General features: G+C 38.7%; 1 protein-coding gene across 1 annotated transcript in view; it reads left to right on the plus strand.

The window, feature by feature from the left end:
• cemip (cell migration inducing hyaluronidase 1) overlaps positions 1-26,489 on the plus strand; it is a 107,179-nt gene that overhangs the window by 22,431 nt on the left and 58,259 nt on the right. The window contains exons 2-6 of the mRNA XM_008292738.1: positions 9,991-10,176; positions 16,464-16,601; positions 18,917-19,055; positions 22,185-22,421; positions 23,334-23,513. Coding sequence (XP_008290960.1) covers positions 10,122-10,176; positions 16,464-16,601; positions 18,917-19,055; positions 22,185-22,421; positions 23,334-23,513 — 749 coding nt within the window. The 5' untranslated portion in view covers positions 9,991-10,121. The remainder of the gene's footprint in view (positions 1-9,990; positions 10,177-16,463; positions 16,602-18,916; positions 19,056-22,184; positions 22,422-23,333; positions 23,514-26,489) is intronic.

Below are 26,489 nucleotides of genomic sequence, written 5' to 3' on the forward strand. Positions count from 1 at the left end.
GGCAGCAAAAAAACAAATTACTGCAGCTCTGAAAGTATCACAGTATGGTTACACAAACTAAAATGTTAGTTGGGTTGTTAATTTTTATACCTCAGAATTGTTATATATGCACTGAGTGGGACACTTTATAGTGTGGAAATATGTTTGTCAGTCCTTTTCTGTGGCTAAGCTATATATTTATGCACTCCATTGAAACTTAACAAATTTGCATGGTTATCTATGATAAGCTATTGATCTGTTAAGTTCTATTTTTCACCCTGTTTAAATATGAAAACCTTTTGACTTTGTCCTGAGAAACCAGAACTGAACTCCAGGCAGCAGTGATTCTAGCTTATGCAGCTGCTCAAAGGAACACAGTTGGCAGTGTTCACAGTTTGGAATCTACTGAGGGGTCATGTCCTTGTCTCTGCATTTGTGACCCTAAATGATTATTTTGGGGGGCCGTACTGAAGGGTTAGGATCTGTGGGGGATAGTGTGAACCCTAATACAGGCTCCATTGGAAACTCATTGGCAAGTGAAAGGCTACTGAAACACCATGGCAACGATAACTACATCCAGTCAGCTGGGATATGTGACTTTCGCAAGGTAAATGGAATGCAGTAGAAGCTTATCAAATCTTGGCATTCCTAAGGATGTAATGGGATTGGCTTCCTGTAGACCAGACAGAGATCAAAACATTTATTCAGACAAAAATATACTTGGGAAAAGTACGTGTGTGTGTGAAGTCAGCAGGTTTTCTTCACCTCCATCTGGCTAGTGTTTAAGTAGACCTCAAAGAGAGCTGTTACTAATGCAGCTACAGAGTTCCACCCAGTACTTTGTACTTCCCAGAGGTATATTATTACAAACTATTCATGGACTTAATGCTTGTTTCTGCACGAGATTAATTGTAAGTTTTTGTTACTGTGGAAGTCATAAAAACATCTTTGAAAGTACCCTCCACCCTCAGTTACGTATGTATTTGTGTGTGTGTGGCTGTGCCACTGTATGTGTGGCAGAAAGTGTGTCTCACCCAAATGATGTGGCAATTTTTCTCAGAAATAACCAGGAGGGCCTGGAAGCACATAAACCACTGTATGGCTTTAGCTCTGGATGTTTCCTCTAACATAAACCTAACCTTAGAATGGATGTTATGATACTATCTTTATCTACACTATAGTTATAATGAAGGAATACACAGTTTGGGAATATGATCAACATATTTTGAGATAAATATGTGTTTTTGTAGACCTTCCATCTGTTTCTCCATCTGTAGTGTATTCTCCTGCTGAATGTGGAAGACCTGAAAGCAGATATTGTTTATCACAGAAAAGACAATGTCATGAATAAAGGCTGCAACCTGTTGCTTTACAGACTGTGGTAATATTCACATTAGATTTGAAATCTTGTCCTTAATGAAACACCATAAGAAGAAGAATAAGCACCCTTCTTCTTTTGGCTGGCGAAGAACAAAGCTGTATTTTGTCAGCAATCATTTTTCAAGAATGTGCTGTAATTGATAGCATGCTTTGACAGACTTGGCGACAGACAACAAAAGCTCTATTCTGCTATGCCTGACTCTCCATGGTCACTTAACTGGGACATCGATACATCTGGAAAAAACACAATAGTATGTGTTGACAGTAAATCATCTGTCTGTTTTCAGTTTTATACTGTAAAAAAGTTATTTTTATTAAGGCTCAAGAATGCTAAACAAGGCTAACAGTAATTCCAAGGGAACTGACATAAGACCTTTGATAAAATCTTTTATACTCTTACATTTGTCTGACAATATGACCAGAATTTTAGTGTATTTCCGTGAGACCCCATGTACTATGCCATTAACGTCTCTATGTTTTTGTATTAAATGAATGATTACAGAGAAAGTAGGATGAATAAAACAACTAACGTTCACATTAGCAAAGCTGGAACCAGTGTATTCTTTGACAAGTTCTGCAGAAATACAGATATATTTATTGTTACGCAGTTGTCAAAATCAGCTGATTCATTAACAAATTAATTAATCAATAAACCTCCTCAGCTTTAAAAATAATCAGAAGTGTCAGCTAATGACAGTTTCTTGGGCCTAAGCTGGTTTTGGGCTTGGTAAATCTGGTAAGTCATTTTCATATGCAATATCAATGTCTTGTCCTTAAAGAAATGAGTTTTATCACCAAAAAACACAGGAAGTATTTGACCTCTACTTAAGCTTGATTAACCAGATACTGATTGATTGTTTTGTTGACTTTAAAAAAACAAAACAAAACAAAACACGAGTTTATTAATATCTCTTATTCTGAGTCTCGAATAATTAACATATGTAGTCCTACAATTACACCACCAGACACAACACACACACTTGTATTTCTGTAGTTCTGACACAAGTGCAACAATTGTCCTCACTGAGTATCTACCAAAATGTCTAACTTGAAGGCTGGCTGTTTCAAACCATGTCAATAGGCTTACTGAGAAATCACCAACTGCAAATGACTGCATGGCTTACTGACTGGCTGCCAGGGCTGCATGAACACAGCAGAAACATCGTTCACAGGTGAAGGGTCCTATTGGTTAATCCTGGAATGAAATCTGTTTTAAATAAACTCGTCACAATTTTTTTTTACATTGTCCTCACCATGTGGAGAAACAATTTTCTCATGGCAATGTTTAAATGCACACTAACAATCCACTCATAGCAGGATTAAGACAGTATTGCAAGTAAGTTGGATCCCATGTAAATACTATTCTTAGATTAGTATATGTCCGCTCATAGCTGCAGCAAGTAAAACTGTATGGTAACACATGAAGTGACGTTTCATCACCTTATGTAGAAATTAATCTGGTTCCGATTCTGCACTGAATTTGCAAGAAACGCATGAATCCAGCTGCTTGATGCATCATGTGCCAAGAGAATGCTTCATTTAGTGTCTTCTATTGTTTCCTCCTTGATGAAATCTCTTTATGCTATCGACTGGCTAATCGTGCAATACTACTAGACATATCTAGAGCTCCACATCTTGTTCTGGGAGCACATCTTTGTAAATGCTAAACAGTATCAAGGTATTGCTATGCTGAAAGTAGCAAATGGGACATGAAGATGAGGTGTGAGAATGAATGCTGAAAGGATACTTTAGGGTCTTGAGGAACAGGTTTCTGCCAAATAAGAGTGTTTCTGGACATGACAATGCTCCATTTATCAGTTTTCCAACTAGTAGCCCATCCACACTTCTATTTTACTAGGTATCCTAAGGCATCCCTAGGACAGATGGGGTACGTCATCCCTATAGGGAGTCTGTTTGATGGTCTGAGAATATCTCCCCAGGGAGGCCTTCAGGAGCCATCCTACTCTACATGCCTTCACCATCTCAGTTTCCATAACAAAAAACTAAAACTTCAGGTCAATTTAACTGTGGTCTATTTCCCATAAATAGGCCCACTGTAATTATATGATTATGTTACTTTCATACATTCATCAGCTTTGTTTTTAGAAATTTAGGAGAGTTAAGATGTTGTGCAGCAACAATGTACAGAACATCTAAGGTTTATATTATGATAAAATGAACATTATTTTTACAAGAATTGTGCAAGTTCTGGGTGGGAAGGTGAAATGCAGTCTCCAAAACACCAGCGTTAATCAGAGCTGACAGTTCAGTTGCAGTTGCACAGCTGAAATCACTGTAATTTGGGCAGATTTTCCGAATCTGGCATTAAGAGGTTCCACTCTCTGCAGCAATGTTTTCCTCCTCACTTGGCAGTCAGTTCCATGACTGTCAGGATGCATGTCAGGATGGCCCTGTTGCCTTTTTCCTAGGTTCGCCCCCACCCCCCCCCCCCTTTTAAAAAAAATAAAAAATCTGCCAAATGAAATAACTCGTCATCTGTGTACTTTGTTTATTTACTTCATTTTTTTAAAAATGGCTTGAGGCCATCCTTGTAAGAGTGCATGGAATATTCCAGCTTTGGCAGTAACTAACAGAGTGGCGAGTGGTAAAGAATATGGCAATATATGCAGTTAGCTCGTCTCCACACTTCATAATCTATATGACAAAGCTTGGTATATTGCACTCAAAGGAACAAGTCTTAAAGGGCTTTTATACACACACACACACAAATCATTTTAATAGAGTTTATGTTTGTTATATACTTGGGGGTGTAAACTAAAAGCAGTTGGTCTATTAGAAACTTTGCATAATCCTGCCCCCTCCCTGCCTGCTGCTTCCAGGTGACCCATTCAGCTTGAGCAGCCACCTCACAGGACACTGGTCTCGTTTACTTTCTAGAGCTGCTTCTGTTAAGGCTAAAATGTTGTAGCCAAAACCTCTCCGACAACGTAAACTCCCCCAAATTACTTGTTTTTATGGCATCTTACCCTTTGGTCTTCTAGGCTTGACGTCACACCAGTCTGGCTGTGATCTTGCTTGAGTCCCCAAGACCTTCAGAGAGGGTTTATTGATGCTTCTCTAGTTTAAGTGCAAATTTGCAGATGCAGACAAATTAGTATTCCAGCAGCTGTGATGCTGTGCAATTCTGCAGAAAAGTGACATAGTTGGATTTTTTCATATCATTTAATTTTTTAAAAATGTGAGAAAATAACAAACTGCTATTGTAAAACTAGTCATTTGATTTCAAAACACAAGAATCTACTGGTGACATTATGATCATAACAAGTGCATTGTCAGTTTTTATATACAACATTGAAAAACTTGCAAATGTAACATTTTTTAAACATCACAATACTCTCGACCACACAAACACCACAAACCACCCCACCCATCCACAACAATCAAAATTCAACCAAAACACAACTAAAATAACTATCACAAAGTGGCTTGTCTAACATTCCTATGGTTCTTTGTGCTTGCTAACACAAGTGTCTGTAGGCCAAGCCGATGTCTCCTCTCCTCTACAGTACTTAACACAAAACATGAGCTGCAGTCTTCCGCTGTAAATATCATGTAAAGTTATAATATCAAAACATCCTCAAGCTGATCTACATGATGGAGTTACTTGTTCGTTCAAGGATTAAGGATATTTATTGTCATTGCATTTCTACAATGAAACTTCGTTGGCACTTTTGAAAACAACACAGAGTATGACAGGCAACAACAAACATCCATCCATTATCTATACACTGCGTAGTCCTGACTAGGGTCACAGGGGGCTGGAGTCTATCACAACTGACTCAGGGTGAAGGCAGGGCACACCCTGGACAGGTCACCAGTCTTTCGCAGGCACACTCACATTCACACCTTCTACAATGTAGAATCACCAATTACCCTCAACATGTTTTTGGACTGTGGGAAGAAGCCGGAAATCCCGGAGAGAACCCACGGTGCACAGTGAGAACAAACAAAATCCACACAGAAAGATCCCAGATGTCCTCACCGGGACGCGAACCAGGGATCTTCTAGCTGCGAGGCGACGGTGCTAACCACTGCTCCACCTTGCAGCCCCACAACAACAAACAGCTGTATAAAAAAACACGTATTAGAAAATAAGAAGTATTTACAAAAGTGTCAAAACTTGTTGTCTAGCTGCTACAGTAATTATCACTGTTTTTTTAATGATAAAAACTGTATTTTAACAGTTTACCAATACTGGTTAATATTGTGCACTGATGAAAACACATTCATAGTTTTTTGGGGTTTTAAAGCACCTCTTATTTATGAAACGAATCTCTATAAATATACAGAACCAACACTCATTTATCTTTGCCATTGTTAATTTTATATTAATCTCAAATTAACAGTTTTAACTCTTAAATAAGGAAATATGAAACAACAAAATTATGCTAGGTTTTGTAAATACATTTTAATAATCTTTTCATATAAAAAAAAATTCTTTTAAAAATGAAAATTTTCATGGTTGTTCATTGTGACTTTTTTTTTTTTTTTTTTTAAATGTTATTTTACGTTGGACCTGGAGATTGGATGACATCTGTTTATTTTACTTTCTGTATTTAGGAACAGAAAAAAGTCTGCCAAGTAAATCAGAGAAATTCTGTAAAGTTACAAATTATTTTATTTATTTTTTTTTTTTTGACAGTGGTAATTTTTCTTGTTTAATTTTTTCAGGTTTTCATTATTAAAAGACCAATGTTTTATAATAGTGATCAATTACGTAGCATACACTCTGAGGTTACCTTGTGGACTGTCTGCCAGAAACAGGCACTAAACCAGTTTTCATTGCCAAGTCAGAAGCCTTTTGGCCCTGAGACGGTAGCATGTGAGCATCCTCATGAGACAGTCACACTCATAAAGCATCCACAAGCTAGAGGGTACTTTAAACAGCTCTGTGATCACTCTCACATTTACTTCCACACCACCAGATGTGTGGGTCTATCCAGGAATTTAGAGAATTTAGGTCTCACAGGCGCAATAATACATGCTGTCTAACAATCACAGTCCAAATTGGTGCACATAAGCGGAACCACCAGTGTAGAAAATCACTTGTTATTTTGGACAGTTAGCATCTTCTCACTATCAGCTCCGCAAATTTTTTAGGCTCACTGTGCAGTGTGTTTCTGTTGTACGTGCTACTGATGATCACATGTTCCTCATCTGCATTGTATTTACTTCTTTCATTTTTGTGTAACAGAAGAAATGAAGTGATTCTTGTGGATGTACATTTTCAGCCAGCACCTGTTTTTAATTGAAAAAACAACAATCATCGATGAGAATGTTCTGATGTGTGTTTTGGTTTATCACAATATACACAGTGTGCTACACTATTTTTTTTATATTATTTTTAAACTGAAGAGCAAGGTTTGATGAATGTCTTAGTTATCAAACTCAAGGTTTTTGCAACAGCAAAAGGAAAACTACAGTTGATGACTGCTTTGACACTAGTGCTCAGGAAACACGGGGTTTTTTGCTCGTTGGAAACAAATCTGAAGGTTCAACAAATGGATGGACATGTATTTACCAAATTGCACTTTATAAACATCCATCACTGATTTTTTTTTTCCCATTTGACCAAATGAAGTGGTTGAAATCATGTAGAGACACACGGCTGTCTGTCCAACCACTGGACATTGTTTTAGTGTACCATTGACTTTGGTGAGTTTAGTTTTATCACAACTAAACGGATTAGTCAAACCATGTAGCATAAATCTACCACAAAACATGCAATTGTAGAGGAGAAATTGTGAGAAGGATACAAAATTAAATGCACTTAAAAAAAAAAAATGCTGGTCAAATTTTAGATCACATGTGATATCACCCAATCTAAGTGAACGGAAATTCAGAATTTTACAAAAAGTCACAAAACTTAAACTGTGATTGCATAAAAACCATACATGATATCAAAACACAAATTTTGATGAGTAATATTCAAAGCCTTGTGACCCATTTCAACTTTAAATGGAGTTTCTACTGTAAAATATGCCAGAGTTTTATGGTTTCAAAGATGGCTGGATTTTGGCAGTTGTCCAGCTAGCTTCCAATTCATTTCAGTGGGGACTTTTTAACACAGTTTTTTAACAAATTCTGTAGAAAACGTAAAACAAATAGCTGCCAAAAGACAGCACACACCACTCCCAATCGGCCCCCATGCTTTGTTGTATAATTTGTATGGGTTTTGTTAAAGCTGTGGTATGAGTTCGGTGCCAAAAATTGTGTTGCAAGAATCTATAATATGAATAAACCCGAGAAATAATAATGCGTGTGCTGTAATGCTTATGCATTGGCACACTTAAGAAGCATGGACAGTTCATTTAATTTCATGTGTGATCTGTGTGTGACAGTGAAAATGCATTTGATTAGTAGGCAGAAACTTTGCATTCTTTTTGAACATGGGTGTCATCTGCAGTAGACCATATATCTTTGTTTCAGTCATTGTAACTTCTCATCACCACCTCAATTTTGTAAAAGGATCTCCTGCTAACATTGAATGGTGCAGTTAAAGGGCAGCACTGACCACTGCGGTGTAAAGTGGAGCAGTGTTATAGAATATACAGTGCTGTTGCTTTTGTTGATGCTTTAGCTCAGGGATTAATCTGCTGCTGGACAAGATAACCATATGGTGCTAATGGGTAGGGTAGAGTACACAAATAAATGCAGCCAGGTAAATGGCAGCAACAGAGTCTCCCACAAATTACATTTCTATACAGCTAAACTGTATTCTTAAATCTTTTTTGAGAGAAACATATTATCTGCCAGTATGTGAACAGTTTGATGTCGTAGTAAACATTCCCACTGTCAAAGAGTCACAAAGTCCAACAGGACGTTTACCCTGGACACGGTGGTATGTGTCCCATGAGGGACCATTATTCTGGTACGTTTAGTTTTCACTTGCTGTCTGTTTAGGTTTCAAAAAATGTCATGATTTGGGTTCAAATGCATCTTTTCATAAAACTCACCAGTTGGGTGACTCACCCTAACTAATATCTGATTCGTTGAAAAAGAGCAACAGCTGGGAAGCTATACAATAAATGCAAAAGATATATTGATTACAAACGTTTATGTGATTCATCACAAACAAATGTTATCTGTGAGAAAATACATTATAAAGAAATGTGGTTGTACAGGAGCATCATTTGTGGGGGACAGGGCTGGAGCATACGATACATGGTCTTTACAAGTGTATGTACATTTTGTTCACGATTGTATGCTCACACTTGTGTTCATACGCAGAAGCATCTTGACAGAGATAAAGTGTTTGTGCAAGACGCAGAGACGGACAAGCAGCATGAGCAAGATACTGTCTAGCAAACAAGCAAAATGAAATATAGGGCTGTGTCTGGCTCATTAAGTTAGAACAGTGTGCCATTGTACTATAGCTGACTGCACCGACAAACTCCCACTAACTGTCACCCATATTAACACAGCCAGCGAATTACATGGTAAAATAAATTATCATGAATTATTAAAGAGTGTTTTTATGTCCACAACCTTTCACTGAGCTCTCAACATGACAAGAGAACTAATTGAACCTAATCAAAGACAACATTAGGACACTGTGCAGTCCACAGCGACTCTGACAGTTTTCTGGAGGTCACGCAGTGTAGAAGTGTGTCCACCAGGCAGAACTATCAGCAGTACATACTGCAAAGACATTAATTAGCAATTAAAAATGCAAAATGTCACAGCTTGTATGGATATTTTTTTTATTTATTTATTTATTGTAGCTGTACATACAGTACAGTCAAAACGTGTGTCTGTGTGTTAACATCACATTTTGTGCTGAGTATGTCTTATGTGCAACTGCTAGTGCTGACTTGAGCAGTCTTGGAAAAACCATTAGTCTTAATTCAATAAAATTTTCTTAATCTGAATCTTCTCAGAGACTTGTGCCTGACTAGAGGCTCAGTCAAGACCACTTTAGTGTGAAGTGTTAAACAAAAACCTAACAGTGTCTTAGTGCTGTTTGTAGTGAGACTTGTTGCGATATCACTAAAAACAGCCTAAAATTTGAAATGTGGGATATGCCACATTATGAAGAATACGTTTTTTATTGCTAGAAATGTGATCACAAATTTCAGAAGATGTGATTCCTTGTCAGACAAAACAGTCTTGTGCAGTATTACCAGCTAACTTCATAGTTAGTTAGTAATGCTAACTATGAAATTAACTGGTAATACTGTGCTTCAGAATTAGCCCTACCATGGGGTAACATCAGAGTAGGACTTAATGCTGCAATGTTCAGCTGTCTGTGAAATAACAGTGGCTCATGCAGCTCAAGGTGTGTGTGCTGTCAAAGAAATTTTTTTTTTGTATTTTTTAAATAATGGGATTTTGGATTTTATCTTTTCTATACAAGACAATGCTGTATCTCTATGCAAGTGATGCTAGAACTATTGTATGTATGTCTCCCCTCAGTACACACAGTAGAAACATCTACTGTCATAATGTCTTTGAAAGGTAAAACCCACAATTGACATTGATGTTCTAAAAGAATCCTAGCTGTCCAGAAATGTGACAGAACTCCAACTGTTTGCACACCAGAACTCCCTTTTGAATTGCCTATTTGTACTTGTCTTACTGACTCTTCTGCATTTCCCTGTGATGTTATAGGTGTCTGTGGTGGCCTCCCTCTGTGAACTTGGTACTTCACACTCTAAAAGCCCTTCTGAAGCCCGCCGGGAGGTCTGAAGCAACCTTTGAAGGCCTTGGGTGTGAAGCTGGTCTGCAGCGGGCTGAAAGAGATGAAGATAAGTGTGGTGTTTCTGGCAGCTCTGCTGCTCCCCAGCATCCAAGCAGGTCAGTTAAGGGCTTTTTTCGGAGGAAATTTGTAAGCGGAAGAATTTTAAAATACAAGTACTGTAAATCAGTGACATTGAGTATAATTTGTTTGCTTTCAAACACGTCACTTTTTTTTTATTCTTAGCATAATAAACATGTATTTCTTCGACTGCCTTGTCATTACAGTGAACACGGTGTGCATTTGGACTGTAATATATTACTTAATAACATGTCACAGTAATGATTCCTTTAGTAAGTAAATAATAGTATAGGATTACAATTTGAAACATTACAGTTATTATTTCCCATGATATTCTGTTAGGATTACATTTGGTCAGCTGGTTTACGGTCTGATTGGGATTTAATGCTGATTTTTGACAAATAGCAAATTCTTAGCTGACTGCTCATGTTAGCAATTCAGGAATCACCTAGATCAATTTAGAAATAAAGGAAGCATGAACCATACAGCTTGCTTCAGGAGACCTGTGGACAGTCGCAGAGGCTAAACTATCTGCTGCCCAATGGTCAGTCCGATCCTCTAAACTGAAGGGCTGCCTGTGTGTTGCACCACAGTGTCTTGTTTAGTGTTTCTCTGTGTGTGAAATGCAAAGATGTCAGTTGTTGGTTTGGAGGATTTAGGGCTGATTGCAGGCACCTGACAAAGCTAAGGTAAGTACCAATACAAACAAGTACTGTAATATTATCTTTAAAGATGAGTAATTGGTAAAGTAAGTTTGACTGCTTTTTTGAGTAATATGTAATGAGTACATGATTGAAGACGACCATTTTCTTTTTTTTCTTTTTAAAATATTTTTGGGGGCTGTTCTGCCTTTAATGTATAGGACAGTGAAAGAGTGACAGAGACACATGGGTAAAAGAGTGGGGAAAGGACATGCAGCAAATGAGCCGCTGGCTGGAAACGAACCACAGCCGCTGTGTCAGGGACTATAGCCCCCATACATGGGTCATATGCCCAACCTGTTGCGCCATCCAGCCGCCTGACTACCATTTTCAAGCAACTTGACCTATTCTTGTGATTTGATCATACCAGTTATACTTGTCTCTGAACATGCTTATTGACACAGGACTGACACTAAGATGATGACCAGAGACAGGAGGCATTTCCAGATTAGGTACAATTGCTTTGTACCATTCGAGTGCAACTTTATGTTAAAACTGCTTTTGTTTTGGATGCATAGACAAGCAGGAAGCTTGGTACCCTAACCTGTCTTCATCTGTCATGCAGGGAAGTAGCTGCAAGTGTTGATATCTACATGCATATGCAGATTTCTGGAGAGTCAGGTAGTGCAGAGAACCTATTGATACAATTAAAAAGTGATGTGGACGCCACATCTGCACCAGCAGTACACTTCCTGATTGTGATTGAGCTAACTTTCACACCCAATGCATATCACATTTAGGTACGCCTGATGTCTACCATCATGAAACAAACCTGACCATTTTTACTTTGCACTAGTACGGTATGCAGCATTCACATCTAGATTTTTGGTAGCAGCTTAATTGAGTGTTGTACAGAGTGGTAAATGTGGAAAGCTATGTTTGTGGAGATAGTGGTGTGTAGTGAATTAGATGGAGGACTAAAGAGTGTTTTTTTTTTCTTGCAGTTTTCTCTTTTGGTTGAATCTCACTGTGTTTATTACTGTAATTCTGAGTTGCTTCAGGCCGTGAAAAACCTAATTTAAACAATAGATAGACAAAGTTAGACTAGCTGTGTGGAGCATTTGCTGTAGCAGACTAATATTTGGTAAAACTACTGCAGAGAGAAAAACAGAGTAGATATTAGACATTTTTCCTTCTTCTGCTGGATGTGGATATTTACATGATATTAAAGCAAAGCTCAGAGGGACACTCTGTATTGTTTCAGGTGTACTATAGGCTGCCCTCCAACAAAATGTTAAAAATGGGACTGGTATTTTCTGTGCTATTCTTTGGCTAAATATTTTTTTTTTCTTAACTTGTGATTGGTTGGAAAAAATGCACTAAGCATGTCCACCCAGTCTCAAAGTTACTGCCAGCATGGTCGCTGGCCGATTAATGTTTTTTTTGTTTTGTTATTTTTCTTCTTCTCCTTCTCACCAATCAGTTCTCTGTTTTCTTTGTCACTTAATCCAGGCTTGTTACTTTTTTGTTTGTCTTGTGATGGTACATGAGTTCAGTCAAAATATCAGCAGTGAAGTACACCCACACTTTGCAAGAGTAACATCTGCTCCATATGTAAACAGCACCAGCTGTCAAGAACTATGATAGACTGAATGCAGAACAAAGTCACATTGATATCAAAACCTCATAAACTTCAGATTAATTGACAGTGCATTAAAGTATAGTAGACAGGATACGCTCATGTGCACAATATTCTGTTGGAAATGTCTGGAGAACGCAAATATCTAGATTGCCCAATGTTAACAACAGCAGAGTAGAAGTTTATTCTTGACCTCAAAAAGAATAGTTTGACCGAACAAATCTTAATTCAGCATCCACTTACCAGCATTTTACAATGTTTTTCATCACAGTTACAGTGGAAAAGTGGTTAAGAGTTGCAGAAAAATCTCAAGCGTGCAACTGTATGAACTGGGCAGGAGGTGATGAAGTGACCTTATTGGTAGCAGTAGATGCAACGTCCTTCCTGCATGTGTTGCTGATGTTCCTTGGGATTGAGTCACGTTCATCCCAGCTGCATGGGGTCGTCCATCGGTGCGGGAGCAGCAGAGTGAAAGCGTGATGAATGGGTAGATCTGCTGCTAAGGATTCACCAGAGATTAACTTTTCTGGAGGCTGGGTTGCAGATGGGTGAACCAAGCATATTCTGTCTCTCGCTCTCTCTCATATAGTCATTTGTCAACCTTAATAGCCAGGGCAATCAGAGCATCTAAATCCCTAGGCAAGTCAAAGAGAGCTAGCTGGTCTTTTATGCTTGCTGAAAGCAGAAATGTGGAATGGACAGGATGTGGACTTACAACGATGACTTTTGATTAATTGTACAAGAAGCACAGTAATGACCTAAGAGTGGGAGAAAATATCTTTACCATTTACAGCTTTGCTTACCTATTATTGCTCCATTTTAGCCAACCAATCATGCATTAGTTGGGGTTAGACTTGTTACTCTGGTAATCCAGAAAAAGGAGGAGAGGTTTCAAACATAGTTAATATTGTGAAAGGATCTATTTTAAATCAAAACATAATATTTTCAGAACCTGATCTGACCTGACCCGAATATTTTTGGTTCCTGAACTTAACAAAACAGCAAGTGAAAACAAACATATACAGCACTTAAAAATTCAACTAAAGGCTAAGAATAATGGTTCCACATGGCACACGAGCCCTAGTATCTGGACTCAGAAAGCTTCCTCCGGCAACTTGGACGGTTATTTTCTGGATACTTGACTTTGCATTTTAATTTGTATTCCTATTCTTATGAAAAAAAAAAATCAAAATTTGAAGTCACTGAATTAGTTGGTTGCTATATTAATGATTTACATTGTTAGGAATTCAGTATTCAAAACAGTTCATTTGAGCTGTGCATGTTTGACTTTTATTACATTTAACTGTGGTATGAAGTGTACCAAGCAGTGTGCTCTGATGTTTTTCAATTGGTCCACTCTGAATAAGGCAAAAACAAGCTCACAGCAAGAACCAAATACAGTGTAATGGAGCAGTAACACAACAGGGCTCTTTAAAAGATTGTCCCTGTCTTATCCTGTCCTTTCTCCTAATTAGAGTTCTGTAGAGACCAGGTGTAAGGCTTTGAAGTCCTGAAGGCAGGCGTGTTTCTGTGGTGTACTTCTCCTTGGCTCAGCTGGGTTGGTGGTTTTCTGATGAAGTTCAATCCTAGTTAAATGCGTTGTTAGATTAAGAATATAATTCCAAGCAAAGCAGCACGTTCAGAAGTTTATACTCTCAGCTGCACACTTGGTAGGCCTAGATCAGCCCTTCAGACACTTACTCAGAGATGTGTGTGAACAGGCGTTGAACAGAATTTTTCTGCTGTATACTATACATAAGCATTTCTATTTTATGTCTGGACCTTAAGTAGTTGGAGAAAGGGGAAACTTGGACATGAGTAAGTCTGTTTGTTGCCAATATAAATTATTTTGCAGTCTAATAAAAGTAAAAAGAACACAAGAAAGACAAGAATGAAAACGGGAAGACTGGACAAGCCTAGTTTCAAACGTCAACTGTCTGAATAGTAGACGCCCTTATGTTTTTGTGAACACAGAAACAGACATCAGCAGCTTTCTATGAACACCAGACTTAAACCATCATGCATGGGAAAGCAGACAATGGTCATTGACCAGGTGTTAGTGGAATGTGTGTTTTGTGAAATACTGTTTCCATAAAGCTTCACACTCAGTATGCAGTGTTTTGCAACTGGAAACAATTCTAACTGTGGCAGAACCAGCTTGCTATGTTTTTATTCATTAAAATTTGTTAATTTTATTAATGTAATCAAGAAGGAGAGGGAATAGTCTTTTTTTTTTTTTTTTTGACTCTTAGCAAGGCTGCAGACAAACACCTCCACAGACACTGAGCTCTCCAGGGCCAAACAGCCATCACTCACAGACAGCAGGAACCAGCTGATTGTACGTCACCACCTATCAATCTGTGTTAGCCCTCTGGGAAATTTACTTGACACTTCAGGTCCCTGGCCAGTCAATGCCATTGATGGCAAGGAGATGAGGTAACCACCGCACACACCAGAGAGCAATAGATTGAAAGTCTATTGGCCAGACAGGACAGTTACACACACTTTCTCAGTGCTACCCCGATAATAACAGAGACAAACTAAATGGGATTATCAGTCATTCTTACTATTGAGTCAGCAATCCAATAACCTTGTGTACGATTTTATCTCCATTTAGATAGTTTAGCTGACAAAATCAGAGTAGAAAAAAAAAATCTGATCACCAAAGAACTCTCTAATACGTGAGGAAGTATAGTAGTAATACTGCTAATCGTATTTGTATAATTTATGGTGATCCCCCTCCATCTTGTTGTTTTTTTTCATCATGACTTTGCTGGTTTCGTTTTCCAAAATGCCTTGCACCAATACGGTGTGGTCTAATCTGTTGCTTTCAATAAAGGTGACGTTAGTTTGTGTATTCTGTATATCAACAGGAATATCTGACAGTGTCAGCACAGAACACATCCAGTCATCCTCTTCCCCTAGCCCTACATAGAATGTTTCTTTGATTGTTGAATGTCAGTACAAAATAGTGAGTCAAAAAAGAACACAATGTCATTTGATTCTGAGGGACTGACACAAACCAGATTTTTTCCCCCCTGATGCCTACATGGAGTCATTTCCCCTTAAAATATGTCCAATTGTTTTGTTTGTTATATTGGTGTAGTAAACAGCAATGTTCCACTGCTAAAACATTTTGTAAAGGTGGCAATAAAGTCTGATAAAGGCTCATGCAGCTGAAACATATTGGAAAAGGTTTCATTATTTGAAAAAAAGAATGTTTTCCATCAGTTCTTTTGATTCATTCACATTACAGGTACCACATGTTTTTCTTTAAGGTTGTGAAAGGCCAGGGAAAGGCAAGGGTGAGGAGACTCAAGGCCACATTTTATTTCATTTGATTTTCTTGTATTCCTGTAAACAACATCTTCTATTTATTTGCTCTTTTATCGCCCTCCTGCACTGGTCTTGATTGTAGTGCTTGCAGTAGGAATAAGGAGTAATATTAGTTGCCGTAGTGGTCGTAGTATATTGTGTTTAAGGATGTTTTTGTCCAAATGGGTGGAAATTGGTGAAAAAGCCTGCTGTCATTGCCTCCTCTTATCTACAGGTCACTGGTTCAGTGTTCTCTCTTCATCAGTTCTGTGTTTAGCGTGTCTTCGTCGTCAGGTTGATGCATTCAGTTACACAAACAAAAGGTGATCAATATAGTTGTTAAAAACTGAAGAGCTACCTTGGCTTTTGATAAATCTGACAAATCCACCTTGATAAATATAACAAGCCACGAACACCATTGAGATTAGATCACTGGTTTGTTCCTCATGGTTTGCTATTACCTTAATAACAATGTATTTTATAAGATTATCATATGGATTTTTAAGAAGAATATAAATCTATTAAGTGACTTGCAAATTATAGCTGTAAAATATATGTTATGTAATATTTCTCTTTAAAAGGTACAACTATAAAATTATAAAATGGAAATACTTATGAAGAGTATTTGTGCCCAGTCACTGTAGTTAAGTAAACTTTGTCACATTTACCACTCGCAAGCTGTGTGCATCTTTAGAAGTTAAGTGTATTGTGTATTTTCTGTCTCCTACAGTGTGTCCAGATAAAGAGCCCGGACTTCAGCCATGGATGCCAGGACACAGGGAGGACCACCGTGTTACAATCGGCTATGGCAGAAAGGTCCTTCTCACAACTTCCGCTACAGTCCACTCGATTGAGATTCTCAATGGAGGTACACTGGACAAATTAATCTTGTGATACTTCAAGGGTTCAAGATCGGGCAGATATCAAGGGGCAGTTTTGTGTGCTGTCAGAAGCACCAGAAATTCTGGTCTTACATGGATTAAAAGCCAATGAAAGGAAGTTCAAATTTGTATTATTTGATGATATACATACATGTACTGTATATATATACGAGGTGTGTCAGAAAAGTTCCAAGACTGGTCTCACAAAAGACATATTTCAAACCCAAAATATGAATTTTCCCCTTCAGACGATCAACCAGCACGTTTACAAAGAGATCCTGCGGTGTTTGCTTCGTTCAGTGCGCGAGAAGAGGTGAGAGTTGTGGCAGGACAAGTCGTGGCTGCTTCACCATGACAACGTGCCTGCTCACAATGCCCTGAGCATCCGAAAGTTCCTGGCTGAGAAGAACATTAACATGCTTGAGGAACCGCCCGACTCACCCCACCTGGCTCCGTGGGTTTTTTTTCCTGTTCCCCAAGCTCAAGGGGGTCATCAAGGGGACCCGTTTTGAAGACGTGGACGACATGAAGATAGCTATGATGACAGAGCTGCCAAGGATCCTGGAAGAATCCTTCCAGGAGTGCATGGCCGCGTAGCAGAGAAGGTTGGGGAAGTGTGTTAGACTCCAGGGGGATTACTTTGAAGGGGAAAACTCATAGTGTGTAGTTTGGATTTGAAATATATATTTTGTGACACCAGTCCTGAAACTTTTCTGACACACCTCGTATATAAATAGAAACAATTTTAACTGTATCAGAACCACTTAAAGATTTTCAGAACTAACAAGTGGCATGGCCTGAAAACAAACCATTACAATGAATAAGTCTCGATAAAATAAAGGCATGAATTGGGTTGTTGGCATCTGATCCAGATGATTTAAAGATGGGGAAGAATCAAACAGAATGTACAGAAATATCACAGTGAATAATTTTATTTGTTACAATTTGATCAAACTGGTGTCTATGATCAGCAACTGAAATGTAATAATTTGATAATGCTCATTTAGAGACACACACAGCTCAATATTGCCAGAGTAGTACTAGAAGTTCACATAAGGAATTTTTAATGGTAGTATTCAGTATTCATTCTATATATATACACAGCATTAAAAGCTGTACTGAGATTTAATAGAGGCGACACAGAGATGAATTCTGAATTCATAATATGCAGAACATTATTTATCACTTTACTAAATGCATTTTTAGTGGACTGACGCTTCCTGAAAGCATATTAAGATTCAAAAAGATTATGGTTAAATGTAGGCTGATAGCAGCTGAGACCCAAATTTGTCTGGCACTATTTAGCACAGGAAAATGTTTGAGTCTAGTCTATGTGTGTTGCCAAGTGTTTCCTCAATGGCAATGATTGGATTTGATAGAATTCTCTCTATAATCTATAATATGCAATTACTTTAAGGCCTTGCCCTTACTGTGTGGAGTGAACTGAGACAACGTATGTTGGGAAATGGGCTATATAAACAAAATGAATTAAACTGAATAAAATCTGATCAACACGAGTAGAAAAAATAGTTGAAATTGTAGTATTCAAAGCAGTCGGAAGTCTGAGCTTTTGACTCACACGGAATACTTTTACATACATTTACCACATTATTTGAAACTTTGCTGATGTTTGATGTGAACATTCATGCTATATCTTCTTGTTTCCGAGATTTGTAAGATTGTGAACTTAATTTCAATGAACTTTTCAAATTAAGGCATCTCTGGTTGATGTACAAAACACACTGAAGTAAATTCATTTAAGTCTTAAACTTTCTGGGGTAAATTCAATACATTTTAAGGTATAGTTGTTGGGTATTGTCTGATAATGTTGACATATACCATGTTGATAGCAATCTTTGGTTCTATACTAGTACAGTATGTATAATGTGACTTTACCTCTCTCAGCAGAATCCTTATCAGTGCATCAGTGCACATTCTTACATAGCTCCCTGATTCTGCAGTTGTTCCTAAGTGTAACTAAGCGAATAGTCTTTTAAAGTGAAAAGATTTTAGTGCTTTCAATTGTGTTGAATGTATTGTACAAAAGGAGTAATATTAAAAGAATATATATTGTACTGAAAGAAGGGCCTCAGTCATTTTAAGATGTTTAACAGCAATCACTGGATTGCAGATGTTGTAAAAAAAAAATGGTTGGCAAGCTGTATCTGTGTGTGTATTTGTGTGAACAGCCTGAGTCCAGGGCCATAAATGGTAGGAAGACAGAAGATGTCTAAGGGTACTGGGGCATGAAAGACCTGCCAGGAGGCTTCATCACTCACCCACTCCCCTCTCTCCCCTGTAGGAAAGCTGGTGATTGCTGACACCAAGTGGCCCATACTGCTTCGGACAAAACATATTCTGATTGGAAACAAAGGGGAGTTGCACATTGGAAGCCCAGACTGTCCTTATAAAGGAAACCTCACCATCTCCTTATTTGGAAGGTACAATATTAAAAACATGGCAGTGTCAGTGCGTGAATATAGGTTGAAGTCAATTTAATAATTCTGATCTGAATTTTTACCTGCATTGTCCTTTCAATAAACAGTGATCTATCTGGTCTTTGTCTTCCTATTTTGGTTGGATCAATTTAAGATAGTTTGAATAAATACATATTTGTTGAAAAATGGCTGAATCTTCACAGGTACTTATTTAAAAAAAAACTAAATGCCCACAGTGGCTCAGTATAGATGAGTCAGGGTCCTCACTCTCTGATAGGAGTGCTGCTCAGTGACTCCAGCAGTGCTGGACTGGCTTCAGAGTGTGAAACCTTTGTTAGTCAACAATCATGTGGTAAGTCATGATGGATATTTCATTTCATTTCATTCAGTGAGTTTTTATTGCAAACTCTAATTCTGGGACAAATCTCTAGGTTGATGTTTGTGGTTTAAAGCCAAATAGAAGCTTTTTGATTGATGGCCTTAAAATTTGGTACAGTGAGTCGTGTCCCTGTTGGTGTGAGTTTTGCCATGATAGCATGGGAAGAAAGAATGGTGAATATGGTAAACATTACACCTGCATATGTTATTATTGTGAGCATGCTAACATTAGCATTCAACTCAATCCACTATTGAGCTTAAGCACAACCTCACAGACTGGCTAGCATAGTTGTAGACTTTAAGTCTTGTTAAAGATTTACATCTTCAGTAGCCATTAGGCTTTAAGGCTGAATGCAACAAACAATGTCATAAAATTTTGTGAGGGAAACTCCCCACATTTGTGTCTAAGGTGTCACATCTAGCTCCTACTCTTAGAATATGTTCTGTTTACTTTTTTGTTTGTTTGTTGGCTTTTTTTTTTTTTTTTTTTTTTAAACATCTCCTGTTGTGTGTTGTATTCAGCCTTGTCTTGTTACAAGTGTCTTCACACTCTACGGTCTTTGTCTGCACTCCCACCTGTACGATTATCTGCTCCGCACTAATGTGCTTCCCCTGTGTGCAATTATCTCCTTTACCCTTTGTTATTATCCTTGTGTTACATGTGTGTTTGTCTGACTCTGCCCACGGAGGTCTGCCAAGTCACTTTTGATACCTCTGCCTGATTATTGTGCTCCTTTTTGCACAATAAATCCATAGAACCTTTCATGAACCTCCCGAGTGGTACATATTGAGTACAGAACTCAGCCTACTCGGATCCATTTTGTGATCTACAAGCCCAAGGACAACACATTCACCTCCAGAAACTCAATGCCATGAGGCTCAAACTGAGAAACATGGAAGAGTGACAAGAGAGCGTTTTCGCCCCTGTGAGTGAGCAAATAAATCTTCTGGTTCACCAAATTCAAAGACCCTCCATTTGTGCTCCCACACCACACCCTCTCCTGCCCTCTCCGCCCCTAAAAGTCCACCTACCACTGCGACTATTGTTCCCATGCCTGCTGCACTTCCATTCAACTTCATGTCTGCTCCTCATCTCTCCAGTCCGGAGAGATTCTTCAGTGACTCTGGGGACTGCAGGACATTGCTCACCCAGTGTGAACTCCATTCTGATGTTCAGGCCTCAGCTTATCTGACTGATCAAGCTAAAATTGCTTATATTGTATCTCACCTTTTCAGTTGTGCGGATGTTTGGGCTACAGTGGAGTGGAGTCGCAAATTGCAAACTCCCTCTGCTGCGTTTGTTTCCAGGTCATTCATTGGGCTCACTCCTCCCCCCCTCTTGTCACCCTGGCATCAAGAGAGCACTGTCCATGTTGCAGCAATGCCGCTGGTTGCCATCCATGGAGAAGGAGGTGTAGGGTTATGTGCCATGCTGTTCAACTTTAGTCACTTCTAGTTCCTCATTGTCCTTGGTCTAACATCTCCTTGGGCTTTTTCACTGACCTCCTGGTGTCAGAAGGTAACACCGCCATGCTCACAGTTGTGGATCTCTGAAATGGTGTATTTTATCCCTGTAACCAAACTGCTGTCTGCCAAAGGGATGAGTCTGCACTCTCACATATTTAGAATGCGTGGACTCTGGAGGGATGTGATGTCAGACCTGGACCCCAAATATATCTTGCGGTTTTGGAAGATGTTCTGCTCTCTGTTGTGCCTGTCCTTGGATACCATCCCCAGTCCAATGGGCAGACTGAATCAGTACTGAAACTCCCTACATCCCTGAGGATCCAATCCACATTCCATGTCTGCAATGCCAAGCCTACCAAGGACGGCCCATTGTTGTCAGCCACTCCTCATCCACCCTCCGGCTCAGTGATGGTGGACAAACCTACACAGTCAACAAGCTGTTGGCCTTCTGTTATCGGGAGTGTGGTTGCCAGTATCTGATTAACTGGGAGAGCTACAGCCCAGAAGAAGAGCATGAGTCTGAGCCAGCAACATTGTGGATCCTGACCTCGTTTCACCATCTTCATCATGAGGAGCTTGGGCCAGGAGTCATTGTCACATCCAGCTCCTGCTCTTATGTTATATTCTGTTTACTTCCTGTTTAATTTTCCTGTTAAGTGTCATACTTCCTGTTGCCTTGTTGCAGGTGTCTTTACACGCTAAAGTCTTTGTCTGCTTTCCTTCTACACCAGTGTATGCATACTCACCCTTTTCCCCATGTTCTTCACCAGTTCATCTTTTGCCCCTTTGCCAGTATCCCAATTGTTTTCTCCTTGTTATTATCCTTTGTGACCTGTGAGTTTTTCTGACCCTGCCTGTTTCTGACCACTGAGGTCTGCCAAGTAATTTTTGATGCCTCTACCTGATTATTGTGCTCCTTTTTCTGTAAAAAATCAACAGAACCTTTTACAAACCTCCCAAGTTGTGCATATTGACTCCATTGCCTGCTTGTACTGTTGTAATACAGGGTCTTTTCATTTTAAACCTATTTTTGCATGCTTTTCTTGTCTCTCTTTAGTGTGGACTACCAAATGAATGAAATTATCACAGAAGTTCTTTTTTTCTAAAAAGTTATGTTTTGTAAATATATGAATAAAACCTTTTTAAACTATTTGGTGGTGATTTGTAATCAAAACCTGCAAGAAGTATATAGGTATATAGTTTTTAGTTTACTAATGTATACTCCCTGACTCAAATGTCATGTGTACAAAGACGTCGTTAAAACGTTTATAATTCTCCTCCTCTTAGACTGGACGACAGTGATGAGGAACATAGCTACTTTGGGAGAAAGTACGTTGGCGTGGGGACAGGAGGGACACTGGAGATTCATGGAAAAAAGAAGCTGTCATGGACATTCCTCAACAAGACCCTTCACCCAGGACAGAGCAACCAAAACAACTACCTGTTCCAGAGAAGCTGGGGAAACCGAGGCATCATTGTCCACGTAATAGACCCCAAGACTGGAGAAGTGCTGCATGATGACAGGTGAGAGTCCTTTGAACACACAGGCTGTGCCTTGGCTGCTGAACAATCCTGAGACCTAATTAGAGTGGAAATTGTCTGGTGGCTGACATCTTGTAATAAGCTTGTAATAAAGGGTTGTAATTAACATGACAAATAGCCCTCTAAAAGACCTTGCATTGTTTACAGGGATATTACATCTAGAAATCAATTAATATCCTTTTATGACTAATTTTCCATTATGTAACTGAAATTCAGATAAATAGACTGTTGATGTGCTTCTTTTTTTTTTTTTTTTACCACAGTAATAGCTGTATGTCATATATGATATAAAGTTAATGTAAATGCAACTTCTATTTTTCTATTGGGATACATGCTTTAATTATGTTGAAGCCGTTTGAACATATATTTTAGTTCCACTTAAACCACTAAAGTATTTATTTTTTCTTTAAATTTTGTGATAATGTATTTTTATTAGTGGATGAAAGAAAAAAGCTGTTTGACAATATATCAGAAATGTTCCTTTAGCAAGGAGTCACTTTCATGAAACTTGTTAAAAAAAAAAAAAAAAAAACATGTAACAAACATAACAAAATAATACAATTTCTTTTAGTGCAAACTTTCTTTTATTGTTCTTTTTCTGTAGGCATTTTTAAAATATCAGCCTGGAAAGGTTCAGTCAGTCTTGTGTCCTTCCTGTGTATGTACATTCAGTGTATTAGATACGGAGGATCTGCACATTCCCTTTCTCTAAATATATGCCTTCATTTTCACTAACTATTTTCTAAAGAAACTTGCAGTGCACATTTGCATTTCTTACGGAAATTCACGCAGAGTAGCTTTGAAAACACCTGTTTATATTTTAGGATTAGCAAAAGACACTAATGATTTTGTTTCTTTCTGTGTTCCTCTTTTAACCTCCCTTCACACCAACAGGTTTGACACATATCGCAGTAAGAATGAGAGTCGTCGCCTTGCAAAGTATGTGGATGGTGTAGAAGCGGGGCTCATACTGGCCATGATGGTGAATGATGAGGGCTCCAACAACTTGGAGGACTCAGCCAAGAAGAGTATATCCAGGCTAGGGAGTCACCATATCAACAGTCTGGGCTTTCGGTATGCTCCTGAAGTACTGTTCTGAAAAGAAACGTGTTAGCCTCTGGCAAATTGTGATAGAAACTGTCATTTTGACTTTCGACAAAACCGATGTTCATAATAATAATAATAATAATAATAATAATAATAATAATAATAATAATAACAATAAACTAGATTAATAGATTAACAAATTCTGACAATGACATTTGTTTCCACGCTGCTAGTTAGTATTGAGCTTCTGCACTATACAAACTCAGAGGTATTCAGCTCACCATGCCAGGATATAAAATGTGTTTTTGAAGCTCCCAGCACTGTATTGTCTGGAGCATACTTTTAATTGATTGCTTTGAGTTAATGAGAAAATGTTACAACCTCAGGTGAATCACAGTAAATAGCTGTCTTTTTCTAATTAATCCCTGCAGCTTTTGAGGACCTTCTGGTGCTCAGTGATTTCCAATAAAATATCCTTAGTCACATTTGAAAAAATAGAATATAATACTGCTTAGATCCATACATACACAGACATCTACAATATATATACAATATCAGTAGAGTACATGTTTGGACACACCTTCTAATTCAATGGTTTTAATTTATTTTAATTATCTTCTACATTGTAGATTAATACTGAAGACATCAAAACTATGACAGACCACATATGGAATTATATTGTAAAACAAAAGTGTTAAATAATTCAGAATAAGTTTTATATTTTAGATTCTTTTGCTGTGATGGCAGCTTTTCACACACTTGGCATTCCCTCAATCAGCTTCATGAGGTCTTCTCCTGGAATGGTTTTCCAACAGTCTTGAAGGACTTCCCAGAGGTGCTGAGCATTTGTTGGCTGCTTTTCCTTCAGTCTGCAGTCCAACTCATCCCAAACCATCTCAGTTGGGCTTAGGTCGGATGATTGTGGAGGCCAGGTCATTTGACGCAGCACTCCATCACTTTCCTTCTTGGTCAAATAGTCCTTACATAACCTGGAGGTGTGTTTGGGGTCATTGTCTTGTTGGGGAAAAAAAATGATGGTCCCAGTAAGCACAAACCAGGGATGGCACGGCGCTGCAGAATGCTGTGGTAGCCATGCTGGTTAATGTGCCTTGAATTTTGAATAAATCACCAACAGTGTCACCAGCAAAGCCTCCCCACACCATCACACCTCCTCCTCCAGGCTTCACGGTGGGAACCACACATGCAGAAGCCATCACTCACCTTCTATGGTCTCATAAAGACACAGCGGTTGGAACCAAAAATCTCAAATTTGGACTCATGAGACCAAAGTACAGATTTCCACTGGTCTATGTCCATTCCTTGTGTTTCTTGGCTCAAACAATTCTCTTCTTCTTCTTGTTCATTCTCAGTTGTGGCTTCTTTGCAGCAATTCGACCATGAAGGCCTGATTCAGTCTCCTCTGAACAGCTGATGTTGAGATTTGTCTGCTGTTTAAACTCTGTGAAGAGTTTATGTGGGCTCTAATCTGAGGTGCTTTTAATTTGTAGTTTCCGCGGCTGGTTACTTTAATGAACTTTGCAAGCCGAGGCAACTCTTGGTCTTGCTTTTCTTTTTTGATAAATATATTTTTTGAGCTTTTTGCCTTTATTTAGAGCAGTAGATATAGACGGGAAAGGGGGAGAAGAATGGGGAGAGACCTGCAGCAAAAGGTCGGGAGCAGGAGACGAACCCACAACCACTGTGTGATGGAACTTGATAATGCCCTTGTTTATGGGTCGCCTGCTCAACTAGGTGAGCTATAGGGGGTGCCCTGGTCTTCCTTTTCTTGTGAGAGCCAGTTTCATCATAGCCTTTGATGGTTTTTGAGACTATTTGAGGATACAGTCAAAGTTCTTGAAGTTTTCCGGGTCGACTGACCTTCATGTCTTAAAGTAATGATGGACTGTCGTTTCTCTTTACTGAGTTGAGTGGTTCTGGCCATACTATAGATTACAACAGTAGTCAAACAGGGCTGTCCACTGTGTACTAACCCTACCTCTGCACAACACAACTGATGGTCTCAAACACATTGATTAGGCAAGTAACTCCACAAATTGACTCTTGACAAGAGACACCTGTTGGTTCAAAACCATTCCAGGAGACAACCTCATGAAGCTGATTGAGAGAATGTCAAGAGTGTGCAAAGCTGTCATCAGAGAAGAAAGGGGGCTACTTTGAAGAATCTAAAATCTAAAACATAATCTGCTTTGTTTAACACTATTTTGTTAACTACATAATTCCATATGTTCTTTCATAGTTTTGATGTCTTCAGTATTAATCTACAATGTAGAAAATAATTAAAATGAATAAAAACCATTGAGTGAGAAGGTGTGTCCAAACTAATGTTTGACTGATACTATATAAGACCAGATAATTCTGTCCTGTGCAAACCCATACACACTCACACACACCCTTTCCTTGTTATGGAGCACATTGTTGAATCACATATGCTCAGTCTTACTCTGCAGAAGGTGTTTAGGTGAAAACGCTCATCCTGTCAGTATGTATTAGTTTGTCATGAATGCAAGGGAAATGGAAACTGAATCATGCCGTGATAACAAAACCTCGGAGATGTCTCAAAGTTTCTGACACCAGGTTATCAGAGTATACACTTACATAGACACATTTCTCAAACAACACTTGACTATGCTCTTTTATTTTTCATAAATAAGAATGCAGGACTGTTGGCTACATGACTTTACACAGTAAACCACAAGCTTGGGTGTGAATATGTTTTTGCACAGTGCTTGTCATTTGCAATATTAGTGGCCTTGTTGTGGGCTGGGGGAAGATGCTGGTGAATCTTGGCAGTGAGGCCCTGTGATTAGTCTCCAAACCATGTGGTGTTATGAAACTTAATGCTGTCTTTGAGAACGCAGGAAACAGTGAGAGAGTTTCATAAATGAGTTGAAGACAAGTTAACATTCCATTCCCAATTTGCACTTTGCTCTATGGTTGTGGATGCTGCAAACTAAATGGATGGGAGCAATGGTGAGGCGACAG

Source organism: Stegastes partitus, unplaced genomic scaffold, assembly GCF_000690725.1.
Source record: "Stegastes partitus isolate 25-593 unplaced genomic scaffold, Stegastes_partitus-1.0.2 Scaffold828, whole genome shotgun sequence".
In the NCBI taxonomy this organism is placed as follows: domain Eukaryota; kingdom Metazoa; phylum Chordata; class Actinopteri; family Pomacentridae; genus Stegastes; species Stegastes partitus.